This window comes from Exophiala aquamarina (genome assembly GCF_000709125.1).
Source record: "Exophiala aquamarina CBS 119918 chromosome Unknown aczIA-supercont1.1, whole genome shotgun sequence".
NCBI classification, from domain to species: Eukaryota; Fungi; Ascomycota; class Eurotiomycetes; order Chaetothyriales; family Herpotrichiellaceae; genus Exophiala; species Exophiala aquamarina.
In genome coordinates this window covers 8,355-32,208 of record NW_013550587.1, presented here as the reverse complement: position 1 = coordinate 32,208, position 23,854 = coordinate 8,355, and the positions used below count along the sequence as shown (strand labels likewise).

General features: G+C 49.0%; 10 protein-coding genes across 10 annotated transcripts; 4 read left to right on the top strand and 6 right to left on the bottom strand.

Moving 5' to 3' along the window:
* Positions 1-823: 823 nt before the first annotated feature.
* A1O9_00010 (uncharacterized protein) lies at positions 824-2,486 on the top strand (the record flags this gene model as incomplete). Its single annotated transcript, XM_013409174.1, has 3 exons — positions 824-1,092; positions 1,161-1,328; positions 1,385-2,486. 3 exons carry the CDS (start codon positions 824-826, stop codon positions 2,484-2,486), a joined length of 1,539 nt encoding a protein of 512 aa, XP_013264628.1.
* An 80-nt stretch (positions 2,487-2,566) lies between these two features.
* A1O9_00009 (uncharacterized protein) lies at positions 2,567-4,263 on the bottom strand (the record flags this gene model as incomplete). The annotated part of the gene is made up of 2 exons (XM_013409173.1): positions 2,567-3,638; positions 3,689-4,263. 2 exons carry the CDS (start codon positions 4,261-4,263, stop codon positions 2,567-2,569), a joined length of 1,647 nt encoding a protein of 548 aa, XP_013264627.1.
* A 904-nt stretch (positions 4,264-5,167) lies between these two features.
* On the bottom strand, positions 5,168-6,087 carry A1O9_00008 (uncharacterized protein; the record flags this gene model as incomplete). The annotated part of the gene is made up of 3 exons (XM_013409172.1): positions 5,168-5,462; positions 5,530-5,810; positions 5,878-6,087. 3 exons carry the CDS (start codon positions 6,085-6,087, stop codon positions 5,168-5,170), a joined length of 786 nt encoding a protein of 261 aa, XP_013264626.1.
* A 484-nt stretch (positions 6,088-6,571) lies between these two features.
* Positions 6,572-8,154, top strand: A1O9_00007 (uncharacterized protein; the record flags this gene model as incomplete). Its single annotated transcript, XM_013409171.1, has 2 exons — positions 6,572-7,654; positions 7,717-8,154. 2 exons carry the CDS (start codon positions 6,572-6,574, stop codon positions 8,152-8,154), a joined length of 1,521 nt encoding a protein of 506 aa, XP_013264625.1.
* Positions 8,155-8,598: 444 nt separating this feature from the next.
* Positions 8,599-9,625, bottom strand: A1O9_00006 (uncharacterized protein; the record flags this gene model as incomplete). The annotated part of the gene is made up of 3 exons (XM_013409170.1): positions 8,599-8,993; positions 9,025-9,141; positions 9,193-9,625. 3 exons carry the CDS (start codon positions 9,623-9,625, stop codon positions 8,599-8,601), a joined length of 945 nt encoding a protein of 314 aa, XP_013264624.1.
* Positions 9,626-12,244: 2,619 nt separating this feature from the next.
* Positions 12,245-13,038, bottom strand: A1O9_00005 (uncharacterized protein; the record flags this gene model as incomplete). The annotated part of the gene is made up of 3 exons (XM_013409169.1): positions 12,245-12,429; positions 12,492-12,630; positions 12,682-13,038. 3 exons carry the CDS (start codon positions 13,036-13,038, stop codon positions 12,245-12,247), a joined length of 681 nt encoding a protein of 226 aa, XP_013264623.1.
* Positions 13,039-14,211: 1,173 nt separating this feature from the next.
* Positions 14,212-15,744, top strand: A1O9_00004 (uncharacterized protein; the record flags this gene model as incomplete). The annotated part of the gene is made up of 1 exon (XM_013409168.1): positions 14,212-15,744. One exon carries the CDS (start codon positions 14,212-14,214, stop codon positions 15,742-15,744), a length of 1,533 nt encoding a protein of 510 aa, XP_013264622.1.
* A 913-nt stretch (positions 15,745-16,657) lies between these two features.
* A1O9_00003 (uncharacterized protein) lies at positions 16,658-18,283 on the top strand (the record flags this gene model as incomplete). The annotated part of the gene is made up of 1 exon (XM_013409167.1): positions 16,658-18,283. One exon carries the CDS (start codon positions 16,658-16,660, stop codon positions 18,281-18,283), a length of 1,626 nt encoding a protein of 541 aa, XP_013264621.1.
* A 148-nt stretch (positions 18,284-18,431) lies between these two features.
* A1O9_00002 (uncharacterized protein) lies at positions 18,432-19,832 on the bottom strand (the record flags this gene model as incomplete). The annotated part of the gene is made up of 1 exon (XM_013409166.1): positions 18,432-19,832. The coding sequence occupies one exon, from the start codon at positions 19,830-19,832 to the stop codon at positions 18,432-18,434; it is 1,401 nt and encodes a 466-aa protein (XP_013264620.1).
* A 469-nt stretch (positions 19,833-20,301) lies between these two features.
* A1O9_00001 (nitrilase) lies at positions 20,302-21,378 on the bottom strand (the record flags this gene model as incomplete). The annotated part of the gene is made up of 1 exon (XM_013409165.1): positions 20,302-21,378. The coding sequence occupies one exon, from the start codon at positions 21,376-21,378 to the stop codon at positions 20,302-20,304; it is 1,077 nt and encodes a 358-aa protein (XP_013264619.1).
* Between the last annotated feature and the right edge of the window lie 2,476 nt (positions 21,379-23,854).

The following is a 23,854-nucleotide window of genomic DNA, read 5'->3' as shown; positions in this document are numbered from 1 at the left end:
CTCATACTTCTTTAATTGCCCTTTATTATGTTGTCGAATATGTTTACCAGCCTGAAGTCGTCAGCCGACGCAGCCTTGTTTCTTACGAGAGCCGCAGTACGCGGCCCGCGTCCCCATTTAATACGAGGCTTCACGATGCTGGATAGTAGTAGATATTGTTAATTGAAGCCACTAGGAGCCTCTCTAGGCCTTGGATCTTCAGAGTCGGCATAATCGAACCCAACTTTATCGCCCATCTCCACCATAATCAACGACCAAGTAAAAACGCGGGGTGCGTTTGATCTGTCAAAGATAACGGTACACTAACCACTCAATATTATCTAGCTAGTATCACGCTTGACTATCACAGCTGCCCAAATCCAAGTAATCAGCTTGTCCTTGGAGATTAGCGACCCACATCGCCTTGATCCGCTGGATCTTTGTGTACAGGCTTAGCTATCTAGGCGGCGGCGCGGTTAGGGGTTTCGTCCAATCTATGTGTGAAATGGGATGTAGACAGTCGAAGGATGGTTATCAGTACTCTGCACGGAAACTTCGCGTGGCTACCGGTTTAACTCCCTATTCGAGATTAGAAAAGTCAAAATCTCAAGTCGCCGATATACTGTTTTCAGCTCCGTAGCGAAATACCAACTTACCCAACCTACTCTTTGCCTCTGATATGTAGATATAATAAACCGATGGCCTAACACTATTATCACGTCTCACTACAGGCACTACATGGTATAGCTACGGTTGGCCCCTGCTTGCCTGACGGATGCCATTGGAATACCTAGTTAACTCCTTAATCATTTCCATCCACCCTGCCACCACTGATCCACAAAAGATGGCCAACTACGATGTTGAATCTACCACTACGCCAGAGTCGAAAGTCAAGCTTGAGGGGGACGAGAACGCAATCCTTGGGATGCCAGAAGAAGGCACTATCATAGACAGCTACGTCGCGCCTCAATCCTTGAAAGGCTTTCTCAAGAGCTTGGCCACTGCCGGTGTTGAGCTGCGTGGGCTTGAGCCGGTGCCGCTTCAAGAGAGAACGCATACTAAGTACTATAATATCTTCACGCTGTTCGGTGGAAGTTTTATTTCGTTGCTGCCGTAAGTCGTGGCATTCTGTGTACTAGAAGTTTCTAACATGGAACTGCGCTAACACAATTGTGCTACAGAATCTCGATCGGCACAACGCCGACATTGGTGTTTGGCCTCTCGTTCCGTCATGCTGCAGCTATGATCGTGACAATGCAGTTTATTTTCATTCTGCCTACGCTTTACATCCTAACCCTTGGTCCGCTGCTGGGCATGAGACAGTCTGTCCAGTTTCGATATGTCTTCGGGTTCGTCGACCTCTACCCTGACAGGTTGGTTGTGGATATACTGACATGAAAATCAGGAAGTACCCAAATATATTCTTCTGTTTGATAGTCATCATTGAGATTGGCATCTTTGGTATTCTAGCCGCCGTTGGAGGGGCTGAATGCTTGTCCGCAATCAGACAAAACACTCTCCCGATAGAAGGGGCTATCAGCCTTATCATGGCCGCGGCAATCGTGATCGGCTTCTTTGGATACAGATGCCTTCACCTCGTCTGTCAATACATCTGGATTCCAAATACGATTTGCATCTTGGTCCTAGTCGGATGCGCCAGTAAAGGTCTGCACAACCAAGTAGTTCCAGAGTCAACAGGTAGTGCGGGTCCATATTTGTCAACCCTGGCGATCTGTGCTGCAAATATGGCTACTTGGGGGACGATCGTCGGCGATTACTCGTGCTACATGCCTCCCACCGCCCCAAGGATGCGGTTGGCGCTGTACTGCTTCTTAGGCTTGTACGTTCCCTTCACTTGTATGATGTTGTTTGGCGCTGCCATTGGTGGTGCGATACCCGCGAATGAGACGTGGCTGGTGGCGTATGGAAAAGGAAGTTTCGGTGCAGTTTGTGCCGAAATCCTGATCTCGCGGGTGGGAAACTTCGGCCGCTTCCTCTTGGTCCTTCTGGGTTTCTCGATCGTCACTACCTCAGCACGAGATATGTACAGCATCTCGATCTTCGTTGTTGGAGTGGTTCCTTGGTTGCACAGGGTTCCACGCATTTTCTTGCTGTTGCTGGTTGCCGGGGCCATGATCGGAGTTGGAATTGCAGCTTCTCGCTCCTTCCTGCCCAGTCTGAGCGCCCTGGTCAGCATTGCAGGCTACATCACTGGCCCAACGATCAGCGTATTCTTGGTGGAGTGGTTCTTGTTCCGCAAAACCAATCCTGCAAGCATGGATCCGGTAATTTGGAATAACAGCAAAGCCCTGCCATCTGGACTCTCGGCACTGATTGCATGTACCGTCCCATGGGTGCTAATCGTTCTCTCGATGGCAACAACATGGTATGTGGGGCCTATAGCCAGGAAAGTTGGAGATCTGGCATATGAACTCAGCGCGGCATCGTCGGTTCTGTTGTATATTCCGTTGCGGGCAGCGGAGATCAAGTATAGAGGCCGATTGTAATATATCGAGACTGTAGCAGGCGATATGCTTTTAATTGAGAAAAATTATCAAACAACAATGACTGAGTTCCTCACAGCATCTCATAGAAGCCATTGATCAAAGTCTGTAGCATCCTCAAGCAAGCTATTCCAGGGGAGCATAAAAGGGATCGGAGAGAAAGCCCCATGCATGCCAGTGTTGAACCCGAGGTGGTCGCGGGGGCTGGAATGTGCATTGTGCAGGTCTGGAGTTGGATCCGTGCTCCTGGAAGAGCTGACAACATGCTGAGGATCAGGAGACAGCGAGGCGGGTCCTGGTATATCGTCCTCCGTCCATGGACGATTAGCACGCTCTGATGATCGACGGTATTGGTTAAGTGTAGCATACTGTGGGGATGATACAGCCGGAGGCTCCGTGTTCTTCAAAAGAGTGTCAAGCAGATAGCGTGTCCATACAACCAAAGGCCACCGATCCTGTAGCTGATCTAAAACTACCATTGCCAGTCGAGCTCGATTTTCGGCTACCAGACGAATACTGCCAGGCTCCTTTCGCAGATAGATGATATGGATGAGTATTGAACAGAATATTGCCGGAAACGCGACATACGGCAGCCGAGCCACCAAGGCTGAAGGGCTTGACAAAAGGTCCTCCAGTATTCGGCAGATGGAACCCGCAGACTTGAAGTATGATTGCACCCCACTGGTAGCCGGGACATGGATGTCGGACGAGAACATTCGCCCGACCACGACTGAGTAGTCGAGGTGGATCAGGCTAAGTACGGCAGGATAGAAGCCTCTTTCGGTCGTCAGGGAGCTGGCTGAGTCGATACCATTATTGAGTAGTGTTGAAGAGAAAGTCGTGAGCGCAAGCCATGCTTTATCTTTCATCTGCGGGCTTGAAGCTGCAGAGTACTTTTCGAGTAGGCATCTGTCGACCAGGGTTGCAAGCCGGCAATATTCAACCAGAAAGATATTGGACTCTTCAGCATTTGCGTGCGTGAAATCAGAGGCTGTCATGTCACTCGGTGTCAGAGGATTGACATCTGTGTACTGTGAATGAATATGTGGTGGGCGACCAAAGACAGCAGCATGATGGATGTCATTGATAAACAGTACCCACCAAATTCTTCGCCAGAGCTTCTGTCTCTCGTCACCAAGAATTCGGTAGGATTTCCTAGAAGACTGTATGAGCGGATGCTCGTTATATCATCCACTGACACTTACGCTCTGTGCATACCAAGAGACTGAGCCAGATTCGAGCCCACTCCCAGCCAGTACCACGTGTCCTTCTGCTCCATTGGTCCCTGCCACCAGTTCATCAGCAAGATGCATGCTTGTATAATAGCGACGCCATCAGTCTCATAGTCATTATCATGAAGAGCCTTGGCACGGTGATAGAAGGTCGAGCAAGCAAGGTAGCGAGAATCGTAATCCAGTCTCCTGATCAGGTCTTCGGAACAGTGGATGGCGGATACACAAAACAGCGCATTCAGAACCAATGGTGATATTCGGTTCCGTCCGTACGCAGAAAAGAACTCTGTTCTGTGGAATATCGGAAAGAAAGGATACCCTTGATTGAAAAAGGCTTCAATAAGCTCTCCACTGAGCGCGGGGTCGGGAAAGTCAAAAGCGCCAATCCTCCGCAGGTGCTCTTCGTCAACCGTACGAAGAGCTGTAAGCTTCGACCGACTTGATGGAGAGATTCGATCCATGAGGCTCTGCTGCAAATTATCGCCCCACAGTCTGCTCCGTCCAAAGTTCTTGAAAGGATCGCCAACTTCATGAATGAGGTACTTCATGTTGCCAGAGTCTCCCATGTAGACAACGCGACTGCCATTACCAGAACTCCGGTCAAACACGAGATCTGGGAGAGATGGACTAGCATAGCGATGCAGTCCCGTTCCTTGAACAGATGACGGTTCATGAGTTCTTGGATCTGGCGGAATTGATGAGCCCGGGTTTAGAGACTGACCGTCATGAGTCGCGTCTCGGTTCTGCAGCGTCCCCGTGGATCTTCTTTTGTATCTGAACCATCAGGATTCAGCTCCTGTATGAAGAGCCAAAGGCATAAGGGAAGGGTCAATCGTACTTCCCGCGCTTTGACTTGATTAACTCGCACTCCAGATTGAGAAGTTGGCAATTAACACATGGCTGCCCCGCTGTTGGTCGATTACATCTCACGCGCCTTGCATTGCAGCCTTTGCAAGCGACTTTGGTCCGAGAACCCTGCTGGACTTCACTTACAATGCGATCCGTGGACATGACTGCTTGCCACTGAGGACTGCACGTGGATAGATTGTTGGGCAGCGGCTAGAAAGAACGCACGGGAAGCTGGGAGCGAAGGGCATTCAATATTTCGAGGGAGATTCTTGGCAGCGATTATGCCAATTTCACAATTGGATGCCAAGCAATGGAAATCTCACTAGATATTAGTGCAAAATCAAGCGGATGTTGTATTGTATTATTGAATATTATACGGAGGACTGTAGCGGCCTGTTGCATGGATAAGCTAAAGCCATTAACTTGTCCAGTAGGCAGCATTTTGATCAAGCAGCCGATGTTGGGGTCGTTCAGTTATCTAGATCCGCTACGTTGGCAAGTGTTATGGCAAACGATCCATTATGTCAATAATCTTGTAGACATATTGCTATTATCTTGCCTTTAAGAGGAGTTCTGTAGCTGTCGATATATTTATCACCCCAACTAATGTGGAATCATAGTCGACCTGCCACCCATCATATTAACCCATTCCGGCTTCTGCATCGCCCAGTGAGTGTAGTCTCGCAGCTTTTCCGGGATCAACTGCTCGCGACCCACATCCATCATACGCGCGATGAAGACAACTAGATGGGCATCGATGGCGGTGGGTTTTTCGCCATAGATCCAGCTCTCTGGACCACGTAATTTATCCGATAGTTCTGAAAGCAATGATTTCGCGTTCTTCTCATTCTCGGCTGTCACTGCAGGCACAAGACCACCGGATTTGTCGCGCTTAGTTCTGGTGCAAAGGTTAGAGCCCCAACGGGGGATTCTTTGAACTAGATTGACCTCTGTGCTGGACTTACACGCCCAACTTAAATTCGAGCGCCTTTCTGTATCGGTCCGAAATGCTCGAGTCCTGTAATCTACGCTGGACATTGGCCTCTAACTGTTGAGCAATCTGTGGTCGCCCAGGGAAAGACAGCGAGAAATAGTTCAGCGCATGAAGGTCGTTTAATTTTTGACGAATCTCCGCTTCATGCTCGGTAGGCATCAAGTCGGGATATTTCGTCGCCAGCCAATTTGTGATTTTGAGACTGTCAGTGATCGGCGCATCTACTTTGCTCGAGTGTGCCAGGACTGGAACCTATCCAGTCTCTACCTTCAGCGACTCCATACGCTACATGCAAATGGGGTTGGGCGAATAGACTTACCTGGCCATGGTTATTGATGTTGCAGAGGAAATCTTCGCTGAGTTGTTCTTCATGGAAGATATCGACCTCTCTAAACTGCACAGCGATCTCGTCTTCGCGCCGTTTCGCCGATCCTTTCCACACGAGCGTGTTCAAGACCATCAGTGAGCACACTGAGTATGGGTGGTAGTACAAAACATACTCAGAGGAAGAGGTGCTGTTGATCGCCATGACGAAACTAATGGAATTTCAAATTCCCTAAGGTAGCGTTAGACTTAACAACGGTGGGGACGTGATTATAAATGTCTGCATCGGCCAAGTTTCCAAGATGTGGTATACCCCACCCGGAACGCTCGCGGGGTGTTCGGATCCTCACACAAATTCCGTCCCAACAGGAAGACATAGGCGGAAACCCTGTTGGTCTTCTTTTCGGAGTGAGTACTGGTAGTTGGTAGTCCGGTTAGGACTTTAAGAACCTATAACCCGAAAATGTGGGCTGACTAACGCGAAAACCTAACCTGACCCGAACTATACCAAGTCGACTCCAGACTCCGGGTATAATTATTTCTTTTACCTTCACATTCCCCGATCCCGAAATCCATTAGAAGCCCCAAACTCCGTCAGTGGCTATAATAATTTCGTAAGTATATTGTATTTCGGTGAGGTTGCCAACAATTCTGTCTTTAGGAGTATCGTTTCTTTACAGCCAGGCAGTATGTCCACGATCATAGCTTCTCAGTTGCGCACAGCACTAGTTAAGGCTGATAGCTTTTCTATTGCTTTAGCATGCGGCGCGCTTGCCCTTGGATATCTGGGGTCATTGATCATCTATCGGCTATATTTCCACCCTCTAGCATCATATCCCGGTCCAATTTTGGCGAAGCTAAGTGACCTTTATGCGCTATCTATCGCGTTCAACCGATCACGGACATTCAAACAGTATGAGCTTATCAAGAAGTATGGTAGCCCGTTGAGGATTAGTCCCAACGAGCTACTATTTGCAGACTTGGAAGCTTGGTCGGACATCTACGGTCAGTCTTCGAATCCCTGTACCAAGGAGCCCGCCTTTTATAACTCGTTCACTGTCACTGGAGCAACAAATCTCTTGAATGCCACCAACAAAAAGCAGCATGCGCGTATGCGCCGACTTGTCTCCCACAACTTCTCTCTCAAAGGAATCCTTGCCTCTGAATCACTTTTGGCGTCAAAGGTGGAATCGTTCGTGCAACATACATTCGGAAAAGCTCCTCAGGATGCATCCGTGGAAATCTACCAGAACACCCATCAACATTACTTCGATATAATTGGCCAGCTGAGCTTCGGGAAGCCTTTTGACTCGCTGACAACTAATACTGGGACTTCTTACCATGATGTTAATTACTTCCTTGACGTGGTCCCCATTAGCTCTCTCTTTCCCTTCCTGAAGAATATGCCACTAAAGTTCATCCGGGAAGGGTACCAAGGAGTCGCTAAACTCGAGAATTTTAGCAGGCAGTCACTGACAGAGTTTATAAGTGATGTTGAGAAGCAAGATCCAGACAATGCGCAAGGACGATTTCTCAGAAATCTTACAACCGCAAAGGATGCAGAGACTGGAAGTACTTTCACATTGGACGAACTTGTCGAAAATGTGATTATTTTTCTAGTCGCAGGGAGTGGAACAACTGCAGTGGCTACCACTTATTTCATTTGGGAGCTTGGGAGACGTCTCGAAATCCACAGGAAGGTAGCAGATGAAGTTAGGAGGGCATTTCCGGATCCCCAAACCTTGCCAACCTATGAGGAAGCTTCGAAATTGGTATGTTGATCCTGATCACTCGATGGAGCATTATGATGGATACGATTAACTCAATGATTTAGCCATCCCTTAACGCCACGATTGAGGAGACATTGCGACTATGGTCACCTCTCAACGTAGAAATGCCTAGAGTCTCACCAGGGCGCGTCCTAGGCAGTCACTATATTCCTAAAGGAGCTACAGTGTCGATTAGCTCATATTCAACTGCCCGCCATCCTCATGCTTTCCCAGACCCCGAAGCCTTTATCCCAGAGCGATGGTTGCAGGCGACGCCAGAAATGAGAGGAATGTCTAGACCATTCAGCACTGGGTCTAGGAACTGTGTTGGGAAGCATCTTGCCGTGGTTAATTTGGCTTTAACGTTGTGCCGTATCTTTCAACTCTATGACTTGACAGTCGATCCCATAACAACCGAAGAGATGATGAAGCAGTCAGACCGTGGCACAATGGACCCCAAGGGAGGAAAACTCTATGTCCGAGCGAGAAAAGTCCATTCTTGATGTAGCGTAAGTGAGGAATGACTTAGGACAGCAGGTTGTGAAGAACTTATACGATGGCAGATTGGTGGAAGCAAATCTTGAGTTCACTTTCTGGGACTGTCTCTTGAACCCCCTATGACAATAGCCAGTTTGAATGTATAAGACGGTAGATATTGCTGTGAATAGAGCCGTCTGTGGCTCGTAACGTTTAAACTTAATTACTAAACTCGACCAGTACTCTAAAACCACTTCAAACCACTTTTGCATCTTATCCTGCTTTCGCTCGGAAGCCCTGGCTCCTATGTGCGGAGATGTGGCAACTAGGTTCGTGGCAGACTTTTATCGTAGCACTTATTGTATAGAATTGGTGCGTATCTTTGGGCCGAATCTATCAACGATTTCGGGAATATTGATAATTATGAACTAAATTACTTAAGACGTCACTGATGATAAGCTACCTACACCCTAAGAGGGGGTTTTGATAATAGCGGAGATCCCTGTGAAACGCTTGTCCTGAGCAGCACATATCGTGAAATCGCAGACTGTCTGCGAATTCACAGCCATCGCAAAGATGGCGACGAGTCGACTGCCTTTCATTTCAAATATCTGCTTTGGCGGGACATATTGGTAGCAGGGAGTCACCGAACACTTATGAACGAACGCCAGAGATTCCTGGGCTTGAATGGTGCCATACTTTCTTCCCTCAACCTGTACGCTTTTTACAAACTCATGCCGGGACTCAGCCTCTTCATCTTCTCCTACGATGATCTTGCTTACTCCTCCTGTGTCCCCTCCAACACGATGACCTGCTCCCTCTGTGTAAAAGTCTTTCGAGGATTTGGGGTTGTAATCCTTGTTAACTTGAACCCCATGTCTGTCGGAACAATATACCTCTGAAAATCTCTGTATGTTCCTCAAGAGTTCTCCCGTGAGTCTCTACAGCAAAAAGGTAGATGACGATGGGGATCAGGGCATCCCGAATGATATAGAGGAGGTAGAATTTCCAATCTGTACCAAGTCAGTAAGTACGTGATTCTAAGAGAATCTAGATCAACTGACGAGCACGTCTGGGACCGATCGGAGTTATATAGGTGCTAAAGAATCTGGGAATACTATCCATAATGGGATAGAACCCTGTTCTCTTTACTCGAGTTTCAAACGAGAAGCACTCCACCGGATATATGGGGTGCAGAGGAGTAAATGTTAACGAATACGGTAGACCGAACAAGAAGATGAATACCACGGTGGCTTTCGAGGCATTGATTTTCGGATGGTCGAAATACTGTGATTTCGAACAATTCACCGTCAGCACTGTGATGATGATGAACTCGAGGCAGAAGAGAAGCGATGCCGTTATGAAGATCATCCTTCGGTCAATGCGTCCAGCGATGAATAACGCTGCAATGGTCGCACACAAATATGACAGCGTATTGAGAATAGCATTGTAGAGGATCTGTTCCCTAGATGACTTGATTCCCGCTTGTTCCAACATGACTGTTTCTATTAGCGCGACAACAGCCGTGGACAGATATCGCTTACCCGGGAGGTAGTAAATCACCATTGCTCAATGAAGGCCATTCCAATGACTATCGCGATCCTCCACCATGCTTCATGGCTATTGAAAAGTGGACGACAGTCCCACCACCCCTTATCCTTCCCTCACGATTGATGTCAGCAATCATCTCCTGCATTTCGAGTCTGACGAGTGGTGACTCTGGACCTCTGTCACCATGATATTTGTTAAGTATCGCCCGAGCATTATCTTGTCGGTCATGGGCAAGTAGCCAACGGGGAGATTCCAATAAAGGGAGCTGCAACGAGGATAAGAGCGGGATCTACAGCTTGAATGTAGATCGGTACTCTCCATGCATAATCTGAATCAATTGCAAGCGTACCGTACGTAACCCAACCTACGATCATTGCACCGACAAAGTAGAATGTGTTGTACATTGCTCATGGCCCGTTAGCTCATTCAAGATCTTCTCCGAGAGTACCTACAAGTGAATGCGCTCCTCCAGGCAGGATGCGCAATCTCCGCTGCATAGGTTATATCACTGCCTTAACCTAAAGCGATGCCAAAACCATATAAGAACTTGCCTCCCATAAAGCCGTAAACTTCCATCGACTAGCTTCCCAGTACAGGTTTGCTAGCCTTACTTACTGTTCGTGGAAGACCCTTGCACGCACGCTCCGGTAACGACCAAGAAACATCCTAGCCACATGCCCCATCGTCGACCGAGATCTGAAGGATCCGTAAAGTTAATGTCGTGATTCAGGACCTGAATCATCTATTGATGGCGTACCAGGATTCTATTTAAGGCATCCAGAGGATTTAAGGGCATTGATTAAACGGAGAGCGTACTTACGATCGCTAACTGGTCCGGTAAAGGGAGAAGCCGCTATGAATGCAATGTTGTAAACGGCAAAAATCATTCCCGTCGAGCCACCCGTCACCGAAGCACCAAAATATTTCTGTCAGCGTCTTACCGACAATCTACTCGTGACATGCTGTACGCACCTGATACTGAGGCATGGCATTGATACCAGACATCAAACTCCCATCACAGCCATTAGCCCACGCTCTATCGTCCAACATCAGCTGTGTAATATTGGTACTAGTATCGTTCAACCTACACCATCATAGATACGAGCATCATATACTGCAACTGCATCATCTTCTGAGTGAAGACCTTGGGCTTCGCCTTCGCAATGACCTCGTCCAACGGTACGCTCAGCACCGATTTGACATGTTTTTGTTGATGTCTCTGAGCATCTTACATGTAGATCTATTCTAGTTACTCTAATTAAATTAAACGTAAAGCTAAATAAAGCGTCGCTTAAGAATCGAATCTAATTTAGATAACCTTTAATAGACTTTTCGTACTTAATAGGAACGACTAACCCTTACAACTTAGGAGTACGAGACTAAGTGAGAGCTAGTATATTAGGTAATATAGGGGAATATTTAGGATAATTAAAAAGCGATAATATTCGAGATAAATTTAAGGTATCTTATTTCTCGAGGACTATAGTAATTACTAATTATATAAGAGTTTAAGTTTAATCTTATTTCTCTATTCTTTCTCGCGACTCTATATACGTATTTAATAGGTGAATTACACTTCGGATACTTAGTTAGATAACGCTATTTCTACCGGACTCTAAGATTTGAAAAAGGTATATACTAAGGCTTTTCCGGATATCTATACGATTATTGCCTAGAACGTAGATAGAGCCTTATATATGAACTCACTAGGCCACTTAATAGATATCGTAGATAATCTAGTAATAGCGTTTTAGGTAATACTCAATAGAGATTACGATAAAGGGCCAACTTTCTTCTATAACCTTATTGACGGAGCGGAGTCGATATTTTAAAAACCCAATTTAACTATCTTACACCTTTTCGTGCTATAAATGAATAAAGCCTATAGTTCTATATAAATAACCCGACTTCTGTAGGAGGTCTAAATGCCTACTACCTTATCTTATCTATATAGATGGTGCTCGCCGCTAATTAAAATTGCGATAGTGATAGGATCTACCGTTTTAGCACCGGTGTCCCTAATAAATCAGACTAATGTCTGGGAGTCCTGCGCATCACGAATTCGGATATTCAATATTTGAGAGATCAACTTAGTCATTGAAACTGAATGGCAACAGCACGACCGGGGTCACAAAGTAACTTTTAAAATTACTTCTTGCACGAATCCTTGTATCGTTCCACGAGACAACGAGGGCGTTCGGCAGCGCCACTATTCACATGGCGAGTATTTAAATTTGGTATAGATCTTGCCAGAGAACTTGCCGACTAAGTGAGACGAGCAATTTCAATGACTCGATAGAGGAGTTGAGGAAGAGTAGGAGTCTTCCCAAGACTAAACACAATAGCTGAGACGTAAGTCCTCATTGAGGTTCCTTGCCGGGCCACAATCTCGATGAATTATAGGTGTGATTTTACCGGTTAACGCTGGGGCCAATGGTGACAGCAGAACAGGTATCTCCAAGTCGGCCAGTGTTAACGGGTAGGACGGAGATCAGTTCTACGTGACCAGGCGTATAACAGGGTTTACCGCGAATCATGCTTTGAAAATACGATTTAACTGCATGCTTATGCTGTCCAACCTCCATCCGCGGTGTATACAGCGCCAGTGACGAACGAAGCTTGATCACTGAGCAAGAATGCCACAATATTGGCAACTTCCATAGGGTCTGCGATCCTCTTGATTATTTGTCCGCTTATCTCGGCAGCCCTGATATTCTCGTCGGCGGGCATCATGGCCGTCTCGATCGCCCCTGGCACGCATCTCGTCAGCGGAACAGTACAAGATTGACCCAGTGTGAATATGGAGCTGTACCTGGAGCCACACAGTTGAATCTGATATGCGGATTTTCCTTTGCGGCGCACCTGGTGATACCAATAACCGCATGTTTGCTGGCCACGTACGGTCCCAGAGTGGGAAAGCCAATGAGGCCTGCGGCGCTGGCAGCGTTCACCTATTTGACAAGGAGTTAGCGCGAAAAGTATATTGGCAAGCCCGCTCTCACAATGCTTCCCCCGGCTGTCATGTGTCGGACCTGGGCGCCCGTGGACAGAAAGACGCCTTTCGCATTGACATTCATGTGGAAGTCCCAGTTGACTTCCGTCTCATCCTGGATTTTATTTCGATGTTCCCAAGACAGGACTCCGGCAAAATTGGCTGCACCGTCCAGCCGGCCCAACTCTTTGACGGTGCGTTGAATCCACTCTTCGATGGCAACCGCATTGCGCACGTCGACTAAGGTGTAGATGTGTCTCTTGCCGGGTAGAGACTTGAGCGTGTTTTGAAGGCCGTGTTCATTTACGTCCGAAAGCGACACAATGGCACCCCGACTCGCAACTAATTGGGCAATACAAGCTCCCATTCCCGAAGCGGCACCTGAGATTGCAATCTTCAACTGGTGTCAGTTATCCTTCATTGCACCACCGGATCCGCAAGGATGCAGACGTTGGTGTTGAAACAACTTACCACTTTATCTTGTAGCGAACCCACCACGCGGTCCAAGCGTGCTTCGTCCTGGAAGGAACCCATTGCCACCGCTAGATGAGGTCTTGAGAACGAGAAAACGAGATGAAAGGCAAAGGTTTTCGACTGGTAGATAGATAGGTTGAGGACGGTAGGGAGCCCGTATATCTGATCAACCAAAACGCCATGGTTGTCATGTAGAGACTAATATGCTATAACCACCACAGTCGTTCTCGCTAGAGAATCAGGCTCCCCCTCTACAAGACAACTCTGGGTTGTGGATTGCTACCGACTATAGCAGCTTTCAGAGGTCTGAGGGTGGGGAGTCTCGCTAAGTGAAAGCTTGTAACATGTTCGCCAGTATCAAAGCCTTTGACGGGCAGCTGAAGCTCTGACATGATGTGGTTCTGTGATGGAGAGTGTATGTGGAAGCTAGGACGCCACAGCATTGCATAATTGCGAGACTAAAGTGTTCTAAACAGGGATGGGCCCAGAAACAACGGCATTAGTTGGTTACAACCTCCGGGTCACGAGATTCTGATCCGTTCAACATCCTAATCGGGCAGGAATTCGAGAATTGCGCTAGGCCGAGGGTGCCGAGTTACCTAAGTTAATTCATGGAAATTCTGTGGGGTGCTCTGGGCTGAATGTCTTAACCCCTTCCGATGCAGCCCGCCTTCAGAGCGCCCATATTAGTTGGATTTTGTCAGCCCTGAGCAGGGCTCGTATTGTGCCTAGATCTGGTAGGAATTTTAACTTTCTGATGAAGTCCTCTGCGACAGAGGCCAGATCCAGACTCTAACACACAAGACTTCGTTTTAGTCCCAAGAAGGGCAGGTATTTTATCATCTTGGCCACTATCCACCTTAGTCTCCAGACCTAGCTACTCTCCACTGATGTTGGTAGGACTGCGATCAAGCTTCTATGAATGCGACAAAGTAGAAAGGGCATAGTGATTCTTGTCCCCGTCCTCGTGTGCATATTGATCTCTACGCATAAAGATCTCGCTCAACCCCCAACGGACCTCGGCATACCTTGTGTTTTGCCTAAATCTTTCTTTCTACTTGTCGATATGTCTGAAGAAGAGAAACAGAAGGCCGATGGTATGTCGCGCCAACAACAGGTCGACAAGGAATTTGGCCTTGGTGATCTCTTGACGACACCGACTCAGAGTCGTCACGTCACGCCCAAGAAACCGTTCACATTGTGGTCGGCCCTTTCGCTGGGCTTCAATATCACCAACACTGGCATTTCGATAATATTGGTGGTGGGAAACACTGCATTTGGCGCAGGACCTCTGTTTTTCTACTCAACGCTCCTCATGGCTGCCGTCACCTTTTGCGTCGCCATCACTTTAGGGGAGCTGACTTCCGCCTATCCTCATGCTGGCGGCCAGTACTTTTGGGCCGCGCAGCTCTCTCCTGCGAAGCATCGACGGTTTTTCTCCTACATGACAGCCATCTTGTCTTGGGCGGCCGTTATTTGTATCTGCGCCTCGAGCGCGCAAGCATCTGCCAACATCGTATTCCAGATGGTCACTCTAAGCCGGCCGGATTTTGCATATCAACGATGGATGGGATTTCTAGCTATGGAAACCTTCAACATCCTAGCCGCTTCCCTCACTATCTACGAATTCGTCCTCCCTCAATTAGCTAAGGGCTTTCTGATCTACGTTATCGTGGTCACCATGGCTATCTTTATCTGCCTACTGGCACCATCCTCTCCAAAACAGTCCGCGGCTGAAGTGTTTGGTGCCGGCAAGTACTTTAACCTTTCTGGATGGCCCAATGGTATGGCCTTCCTCATTGGGATGAATGGTGTGAATTGGAGTTTCTCCTGTCTAGATGCCGCTACCCACCTGTCTGAAGAAATCCAGCAGCCTCGGAAAAATATCCCAAAAGCTCTTATGTGCATTACAGGCATGGGTTGCTTAGTTGGAGTTATGATCTCTCTAGGCATCTATTTCGCGGCATTCGACCTTGACAAGACGACCGACATTATTGCGCTTCTCAACATGGTTTACCGTGGTAACCCTACCTGCGCCTATGTGTTTGGAGTGGCCCTGCTCGGTTGCCTCATTAACGCGCTATCTAGCGCTCACGCATGGCAGGCGCGCATCACGTGGTCACTAAGTCGCGACAAGGGCACCCCGTTTCACTCCTTCATGAGCAGATTGGCACCCGCCCCCTATTACACGCCCTTATGGGCCACCCTTTGGGGAGTCTGCTGGGTCGCTCTTTGCGGACTTCTCTATTTGGCGTCTCTGACTGCCTTCAACGCGTTTATCTCTGGGGGCGTCCTCCTCCAGTACATCACATATGCTACTCCGGCGGCACTGTTGCTCGCTCGGGGCCGCAAAAGTTTTCACGACCGGGGCCCTTTTTTCTGGCCTCGGTTCGGATTGGTGGCTAACGTGATTGTGATCTTGTGGACAGTCTTGACATTGGTGGTTTACAGCTTCCCCTATTTCCTGCCTGTCGCCGCAGACAGTATGAATTATGTGTCAGTCGTGATGGTCTTCGCCCTCGTCTATGCCACAGCATTTTGGATCGTGTATGGACGTAAACATTATGAATTGGCAGATATTCATTTGGCCTTAGATTGAAGGATTGAACAGGATTGGGACCTCTAATATGATTTTTGTGTCACCACAATTAGGGGCTCTGATACCATGACTTTGTCTAATTTCCCACCTCGATCAGTCAATGACTGAAATTCGTTATTAGGACGATGGCGAGGGCGCTGTACTCGTAGTTTACTCTGCACTCTGCAGCGAGTCTTCCAAGATCTTGAAAGCCATACATATATAACCTAATTACCACACTAAAGTCTTGATGCTATGGCTGTATATGACACGATAATGAGAGCAATCTGCGCTTCGGGACTGCGGGAGGGTTGCGCGTAACCTGTGTGAAATCATTCACAATTCACTGTCCTTCCTCCCTAAAGCATAATATCCCAAGCAGATGCAGTGAACTCTGAGAATTGCCACTCACTCACAATTCACAGTCTTTTCTCAATATCGCGTATTTAGGGAGGTTGATTTGCTACAGCCCGGTCCACTATCGGTCTGATCCAATGTTAGAAAAGAATTCCTTGGTAGCTACGTTGTCTCATCCGTACGCTTTCCTCTCTGGCGGATACGCACCCGAAAGAGCAAGTATTTATAGTGTGTTCAGCCATGCATAGGAGCTGTTCGTTTCTGAAAGCGTGGGATCTTGTGGCGAGAGCCTGTCAAGTTGCCACTGCGCGCTCCGAATGGAGCTTCCGTGACTCTTGACTCGGTTATTTGATACCCACCACGGTAGCCCAGCATTGCATCATTATGCTCAGATAGGCAACTATCAGGTTTGGCATTTTTTACAGGCAACAAAGTGCATTCACTCGAGCCGGCGACCTAGCTTCGAGGTTTTCGGTTCTGTCATATCTATTTGCTCCCGGCCACATTTAGTACGGGCAGTGTGAATTCACGGAAAATCTGAATCGCAGCACAACTCGAAAGATAGGAAACAAGGACCATGCAGGATAGGAATGCCGAACATCTCGAAACCCGACTCGACGCTCTGGTCGTAGGCTGCGGGTTTGGCGGCATCTACGCGTCCTATTCATTGCGCAAGCTGGGTTTAAATTTTGCCTGTGTGGACAATGCCGGTGATGTCGGCGGAACATGGTATTGGAATCGATATCCGGGGGCGATGAGCGATACTCACAGCCATCTATACCGGTTTTCTTTCGACGAGGAGGACTACAAGGAGTATCCATTCAGCCATAATTACGTCTATCAGGCGGAGATCCTCGGTTACCTGCAGCATGTCGTGGCTCGGCACGACCTCCGGAGACACATGCAATTCAACACGGAAATGCGTTCGGCCGTCTTTGACGAAAAGCTCAACATATGGCGTGTGACCATGAGCACTGGTCAGATCTTCGTCGTGCGATATCTTATCTCAGCTATGGGTCTATTGTCACAGCCTATATATCCCGATATTCCTGGGCTACACGACTTCAAAGGTACAATTGTCCATACCGCCACATGGCAGGAGGATCTTGATCTTCGGGGTAAACGAGTAGCCCTGATTGGCACGGGATCGACAGGTGTTCAGATTACCACGAGTATCGCACCGCACGTGAGTTCCCTAACGTGCTTCGTCCGACACCCCCAGTACGTCGTGCCCGCCGGATATCGAGAGTTCGAGGCTGAGAAACGGCGAGATATTAATACTCACTTCTCCGAGTTCTGGGACAAAGTTCGTAAGTCTGTCGTTGCTTTTGGTTTTCAGGAGAGCACGCGATCCTTCGCATCCGCAACTCCGGAGGAGCGGGAAACAGTCTTCGAGGAGCTCTGGGCCGAGGGCAACGGATTTTGGTTCATGCTAGGCGGCTTTAATGACCTCACGACAAACCTCGAGGCTAACGAGTTTGCGGCCGACTTTGTACGACGTAAGATCCGTATGATCGTCCAAGATCCGGACAAGGCCCGCATTCTCTCACCTTATGACCACTACGCACGGAGGCCTATTTGCGGCAACTTTTACTACGAGCAGTTTAGTCGAGATAATGTGCACTTAGTCGACGTCAAGGAGGACCCAATTACTGCCGTCACGAGCCGAGGTATCACTACAAGCGACGATATCGAGCGTGAGTTTGACGTTATTATTCTCGCCACTGGCTTTGATGCCCTTGACGGAAACTATACGCGCCTACATATCGTAGGACGCTGCGGCGAGTCGATTCAGGAACACTGGTCCGAGGCTATCACTAGCTACTGCGGCGTCATGCTATCCGGGTTCCCTAATATGTTTATGATTCTTGGTCCGCAATCGCCTTTCGCCAACAACCCACCCGTTATCGAGAGCCAAGTGGATCTAATTATAGCCGCGATACAAAGATCCGAAGCTCTACGTAGTAATTCCGGACACGCCGGTGTTGTCGAAGTCACCCCAGAAGCCGAGTCCAGTTGGGCTCGACGCTGTGAAGACGTAGCCGAAGGCAGCCTTTTCAAGAAGACATCGTCCTGGATCTTTGGCGGGAACGTGCCGGGTAAGGTCTTTGCCACACGCTTCTTTTTCCCCGGTCTAGGCCCCTTTCGCGAGTTTGTTGAATCCTCAATTTGGCAGGACTGGCAGGGGATTTCATTTTTATAGCTCCCGAGGAGGAAGATCCGGAATTCCGCTCGTGGAAAGTGCAAACTTTGATATGCGTTCAAGATAGTGGTCGGATGGGACAAAAGAATGGATATAAAACAGAAACAGAGGCAGAGTGGGCTCGGAGTAGATAGCAGACATTTCAAACTCAAACCAGTGAAAAGTTCCATCCTTTCAGTAGCATCAATTCCAAATAGGATAATTCAATGCCGCTGTCCCGGAGCAGCCAGATCTCCTCCAGAAGATTCTTAGCACGTTCCAGTGTATTGGTCTGACACTGGGAGCAGACAGATGAAAACGCGCCTCTTACGCGGTTCCTCAGCGCCTCGTCGTCAGAAGTCAATTCGGCGCCAGCCGTCAAGAGTGGCGGAATCAAAGAATTCCAGAAAGCAGTCCCCATTTTGTGAGGCAAAACCATGGAGATGATCTCGGTGGCATAGTTATGCACCAGGAGCGCCCAGAGCCCGTCCGGATTTTCCACAAGGGTAAAGCAACCCATACGGCAGACGCGGTAGAGGATGATGAGTCCATGTTTCTGAAAAACCTCCGCGAAGAGCATATCCTCATCTCGGTCGCTGTTCGGGTGCCAGCCAGTCAATACCCGTTCCAGCGTCGCTTCGTGCTCTGGATCACGTACGCCTCCCCGAAGAAGCTGCATGCAGTATCGGAGTAAGAGTCCCAGCACATGGTACATCTCGACCATACAGCCCGCAAACCGTGGTTTGGCCCGCTGAGTTGCACGACTGACGGTAGATAGCACCTCAACGGTGCTTAAGGGCGGTAGTTCCAAAGGGTCTATGGAAAAGGCGCAGGCCATATCCCACCAAGTGTAGTAAGTGAGTAATTGTTCGATTCTCGGGCTGTGGTTCACCTTGTCCTGTTGCAGGAGGATGGCCAGGATTGCGCGTGCGCCAATGAGGTGCTCCTTGCCATAGTTGTCGACGTTCTCCATGAATGGCGTCGAGATGCCGAGGAGTAGGACGGTGAAGAAGGTTGTCTCTAGAGGAACATGTCGGGCAATCAGTTCGGAACGGCAAAGAGCCAGTGCCAGGCTACGCTTCTCGAGGAACTGCACCCGCGAGCTCAGAGACCAATGACCTTTATGGCCGGCGCTAAAACTCTCCAGGGCGAAACACAGCGCTTTGGAGATGGCAAGGTGCTCAATGAGTGGGAAGGAGAGCGGGTTCGATTGGGAATCTAACACTAATAGCTCGCACCCGTAGTCGAGCCACCATTGAAGCAACTTCGCGTCGATGGGCAGGGCTGATGTTGGTGGCAACTTCAGACGTACTGGACGGCCCCCCGGACATTCCTCACGCCAGCGTGACGGTCTGGTTGTGATGATGCACTTGATATTCCGTTGTTGACACCGTGAACAGCTTGGTAAGGTTTCATCGCATTTCGTTCTTTTTCTTCTACACTCCTCACACCCATGGCGGCTCTTTCGATGGGCTCGTACGGCCCCCGGATCCGACGCTGCATCCTTGTGGACTGTAGGATCGACAGATTGGCTCTTCTTAGAAAATCGTACACGGAATGCTCGTGGCATGATGTGTTCGATGAATCTATACTCCAAATTGTTGAGACCAGCCAGCATGTCGGGGACGGTGACAGCGTAGGCGACGGCGAGGAATACCCAGGTTGTCAAGTTCTCGGCCGAGCCTATCAAGCATCCTTATCACCTAAAGTGCTGTTCAACGAGCTGGCACTCCCGGACACAAACCTTCACCTTCCCCACCCTTAGCCCCTCCCCGCAAGATGTCAACTAGGCTAGATATGGTACCTAACTGTAGGTAGTCTGCAAACCTCGTCACCAGGGTCTCGTGGGTTTTCCCGTAGACTTCTAGACAAGGCGTGTCTGGCGTCTTCTGGGGCCAGCCAGTGTGCAGCCCAGAAATTGATGGCCTTCCGAAGGCCGCGAGGGTCCATTTAGGTAGACCGATATGATCATTCGCTCAAAGCCACTCTAATTCTAATCACAATCTACGTACACCGGAAGACCGAATACGGAGAAACTTTCAGGGTGGCGGATTGAGCTCCAGACCCTGGACCGTAAGCTTGAATGCGTCCGACCTTGAATAATGACCTACAGCATCAAAGTCGAGCCGCCCTCGTTGACAATCCTCAAAGTCCACCTCGATGTACAATAGGTCATTGTCTCGTCCCCAACTCGGTCCAGCGAGCGTCCTTCCCTGGGGACCGACAATACAAGAGCCGCCCAGAGATACGAAGTGGTCATCGCAGCCGACTAGGCAAGAACCTTTCGAATGGTGTAACTCATCAATCGATGTTTCCTCATGACCTTCAGCGTCTGTCCTTGAGGGGACAATCCAGCTGGGAAGATCTTTCTTCTTGACACACTGGTTAGCACTGAGCACGAAACAACGACCTTCGCAAGCTATAGTACGCATCAACGGCTCCCAAGTGTCGCGTGCGTCAGCCGTTGGTGCCAACCACAGATTCACGCCCTGACTGTAAAGACTGTACCGCAACAAGGGCATATAATTCTCCCAGCAGACAGCGCAGCCCATGACTACCTTAACATCTTTAATCGTCGTGGCAACGACTCTCAACGTCGATGAGGAACCCTGGGCCCAGACAAGACGCTCTGACCCTGTTGGCATCATCTTCCGCCTCTTGCCAATGACACCACGTCGCGGATCGACGTAAACCGCTGTGCAGTATAAGCTTCCGCCGGCCTTTTCCACGACACCGGTGACAACAAAGACACCGGTTTCACGAGCGACCTTCTCGAGAAATTCGCGCGTGCCATCGCCACGTCGGTCGGTGTCCTTGTTGGTAGGGAGCTTATTCTCGATCCAATCGTCGCCTGCGCCCTCAGGTGTGTCGCCGAGGTCAACGGCAGATTTGAAATATGCGAGGAATTGTTCACGACCGCTGTCGGAGCGTGAGCCCACAGAAGTCCCAAACGAGCAGGTTCGTGGGTAGCCACCTAGGTATGCCTCCGGGAAAAGAAGAATTGACACCCCTTTTTCTGCCGCGTGCTTCGTGGTCTCCTCGAGCGCCGAAAGTGTCGAGCTCAACGAGGAGAGAGTATGCGACTGTGAGAGACCGATGGTCAGATGTTGAACCATGTTGGTCTTGGAGCAATATAAGCGTCAATGGTCTGAGCTGGTATGTGGAAGGAACGCAAGGTTGTCAAATTCACGAGAATGGCCTCAGTTTCGCAACCTTCCCGAGCTGAATCCTCTGCGATTTATACTGAAAAACCGCTGTGCAGTGTTTACAGGTCCGGGAGTCAACGAGTCGTAAGAAATCTGAACCTATAGTACGGAGATCTCGCCGCGGTCTTATGCGCAGTGCGTCGCCAACGCGTGGATAGTGAGATATCTAGGAACTTCCCTGTTGGTGATTTAACTTTCGCAAAGTCGGCTAGCTTCTGCTGGGCTGGATTATCTCCCGATCCGGCAAGAATCTAAGAAGTGCGAACTGTACTCGTGATGCAGGTTATCTTATTGGTCCAACAGAAGGTGAGTACAACGCGTAGACAACAAGCCTACACCAGGGTATAGCTGCCAGGTGGGTCCAGGCAGAGGTTCATCCTGTTATGCTCGGCCGCGTTCTTCAGGGAAACTATTTCTCAAAACACAGGAGCTTGGCAATGATCAGGACTACCGTGATAAGAACGGGACAGTCTCAACAGGTAGCGAAATTAAGCTTGAGGACGCTTCCAGACGACTGCGAAGATGCTTTGGTAGCGGTGGTGGACATCAGCAAAGGCATGGCTGGATAAGTAGGAAATAAATTGTGCAACTGCTATTAGCGAGCTGGAGAGGGGTCGAGGAGTCTCTTCATCGCTAGACCTCCCCGATTAGGAAGACAGCCACAACATTCGCATAACGAATGGCTGCGACATGTCTAACCTTCGGCTCATCAGCACCAAACGTTGCTAAAGAGAGTGTTCAACTTTTTCCACTGCCTCCGTCGTTGGGCTCTGAGCAATTACAACGTGCAATTCGCACTTGCACCTCCGTGATCGACCGTGCGAACCCTTTCAAAGTCGCGAGCCATACAAGCGGGTTACCCTCATTCGACCAGCCTACGAGTATGAACCCCCGAGACGCCACGAGACAACTTTCTTCGGTTCTTCTCCGGACACGCACAGATTCGAGTCACTGCCTGTTAGAGTGAATCGATCTCTACCACTAAGCGATGGTGCTTGCGCAGACTTGAAGTCAAAGCTTCATGCGTAGGCGTATTTTAACAAGGAGACACCAAAGAAGTAGCGATTAAATTACAATAATATGCTGAGTAGACGTGGAAAACCCTCCCTTGTCCAACCTTTTTTAAAGGTCGGATCGCCTGCGTCGCCAAGCTTATCCTGCGCGTACTGCCCCGTTTTCGCTTCAAAGCACGTGGACGCCGGATACCTGACGCGATTGAACTAAAGGTAGCGCAGGGACCCGAAATGGGTAGGCGGGAAGCCTATGGCCTTCTCGTCCTCAGGCAGCATCCGACGCCTCCTGGTCAAATCTACAACATACGATCGATTTGCAGATGGCGATGGAACATTGGATTGGAAAATTTCCTCGAGACTTGGCCATCCACGGCCGTATATGTGTGGGTGCTCACGGGTCAGGACTGAGTTGTCAATGTACTACCACAGCATGCAAATGATCTTGCATCGACCCTGCCTATGCACGTGCAGTGCCGGGGCTGTATTTAATGAATGACAAGAACTCGGCCGTCGTTTAGCTCAAGCATGTGCGTATTTCGCCCTGTCAATCATGGCCTTGTTGACTAACGATCCGACGACAGAGATCTATCGAAGGTTGCCTTTGTGGTCACTGCTCCATTCTGTAGCTCAAACAAATGCCACATTACTTCTGGAGTTAGCTATTGACGGGCAACATTTCGAAGGTGAGGTAGACCTACTTGTAGAGTCCGTTCGGAAGGCGATGCAATATTTGCATTGCATAGCAGTAGCGTTGCTGTCCGCATACCGTGCTTGGTGGATTTTTGGAGTAGTGTGGACTAAGGTAGCTAGCCGTTACTAAAATACTGATCTCACCAAGCTGTCGAAGGACACGCCACGGTTTTAAGCATTGATCTCCACTCAAGAAGGATTCCCTTTCTTTGTCTTTGCGACACAACAAACTTCAGCTCACGAATCCAACGACTCTTGCGCACCACCGCAGTAGTATGAGTTCGAGGCGAATCGGACAGCGCCACTGTAGGATGAACACCTGGCGGCAATATTGAGCGAGTACTGACACCTAGAACAGCGCACGATATCCTCGGCTTTAGTTGATGTGGTTGTGGAAGAGTCGTTTGAGGAGATTTGGCCCATACTTTTGCTGCCCGAGTTCTCATAGCATGAGCTCTGATCTGGCGTATTCAATTCAGGATTGCAAGATTTCACGATTAGCTCTTCCACCACGCACAGTACTGATGGCTGAGAACATGTTCACAATTCGATCGACCTGCTAGTCATCAAGAGCGTTAACCTATATCATGGTCAAGAATGCTGGGTATATTGCAGCAGACAGGCGACCGTCATAGAAAAGCAATACGTAGAGGAACACTAAGTCATAATTGGTCCATTGTGAA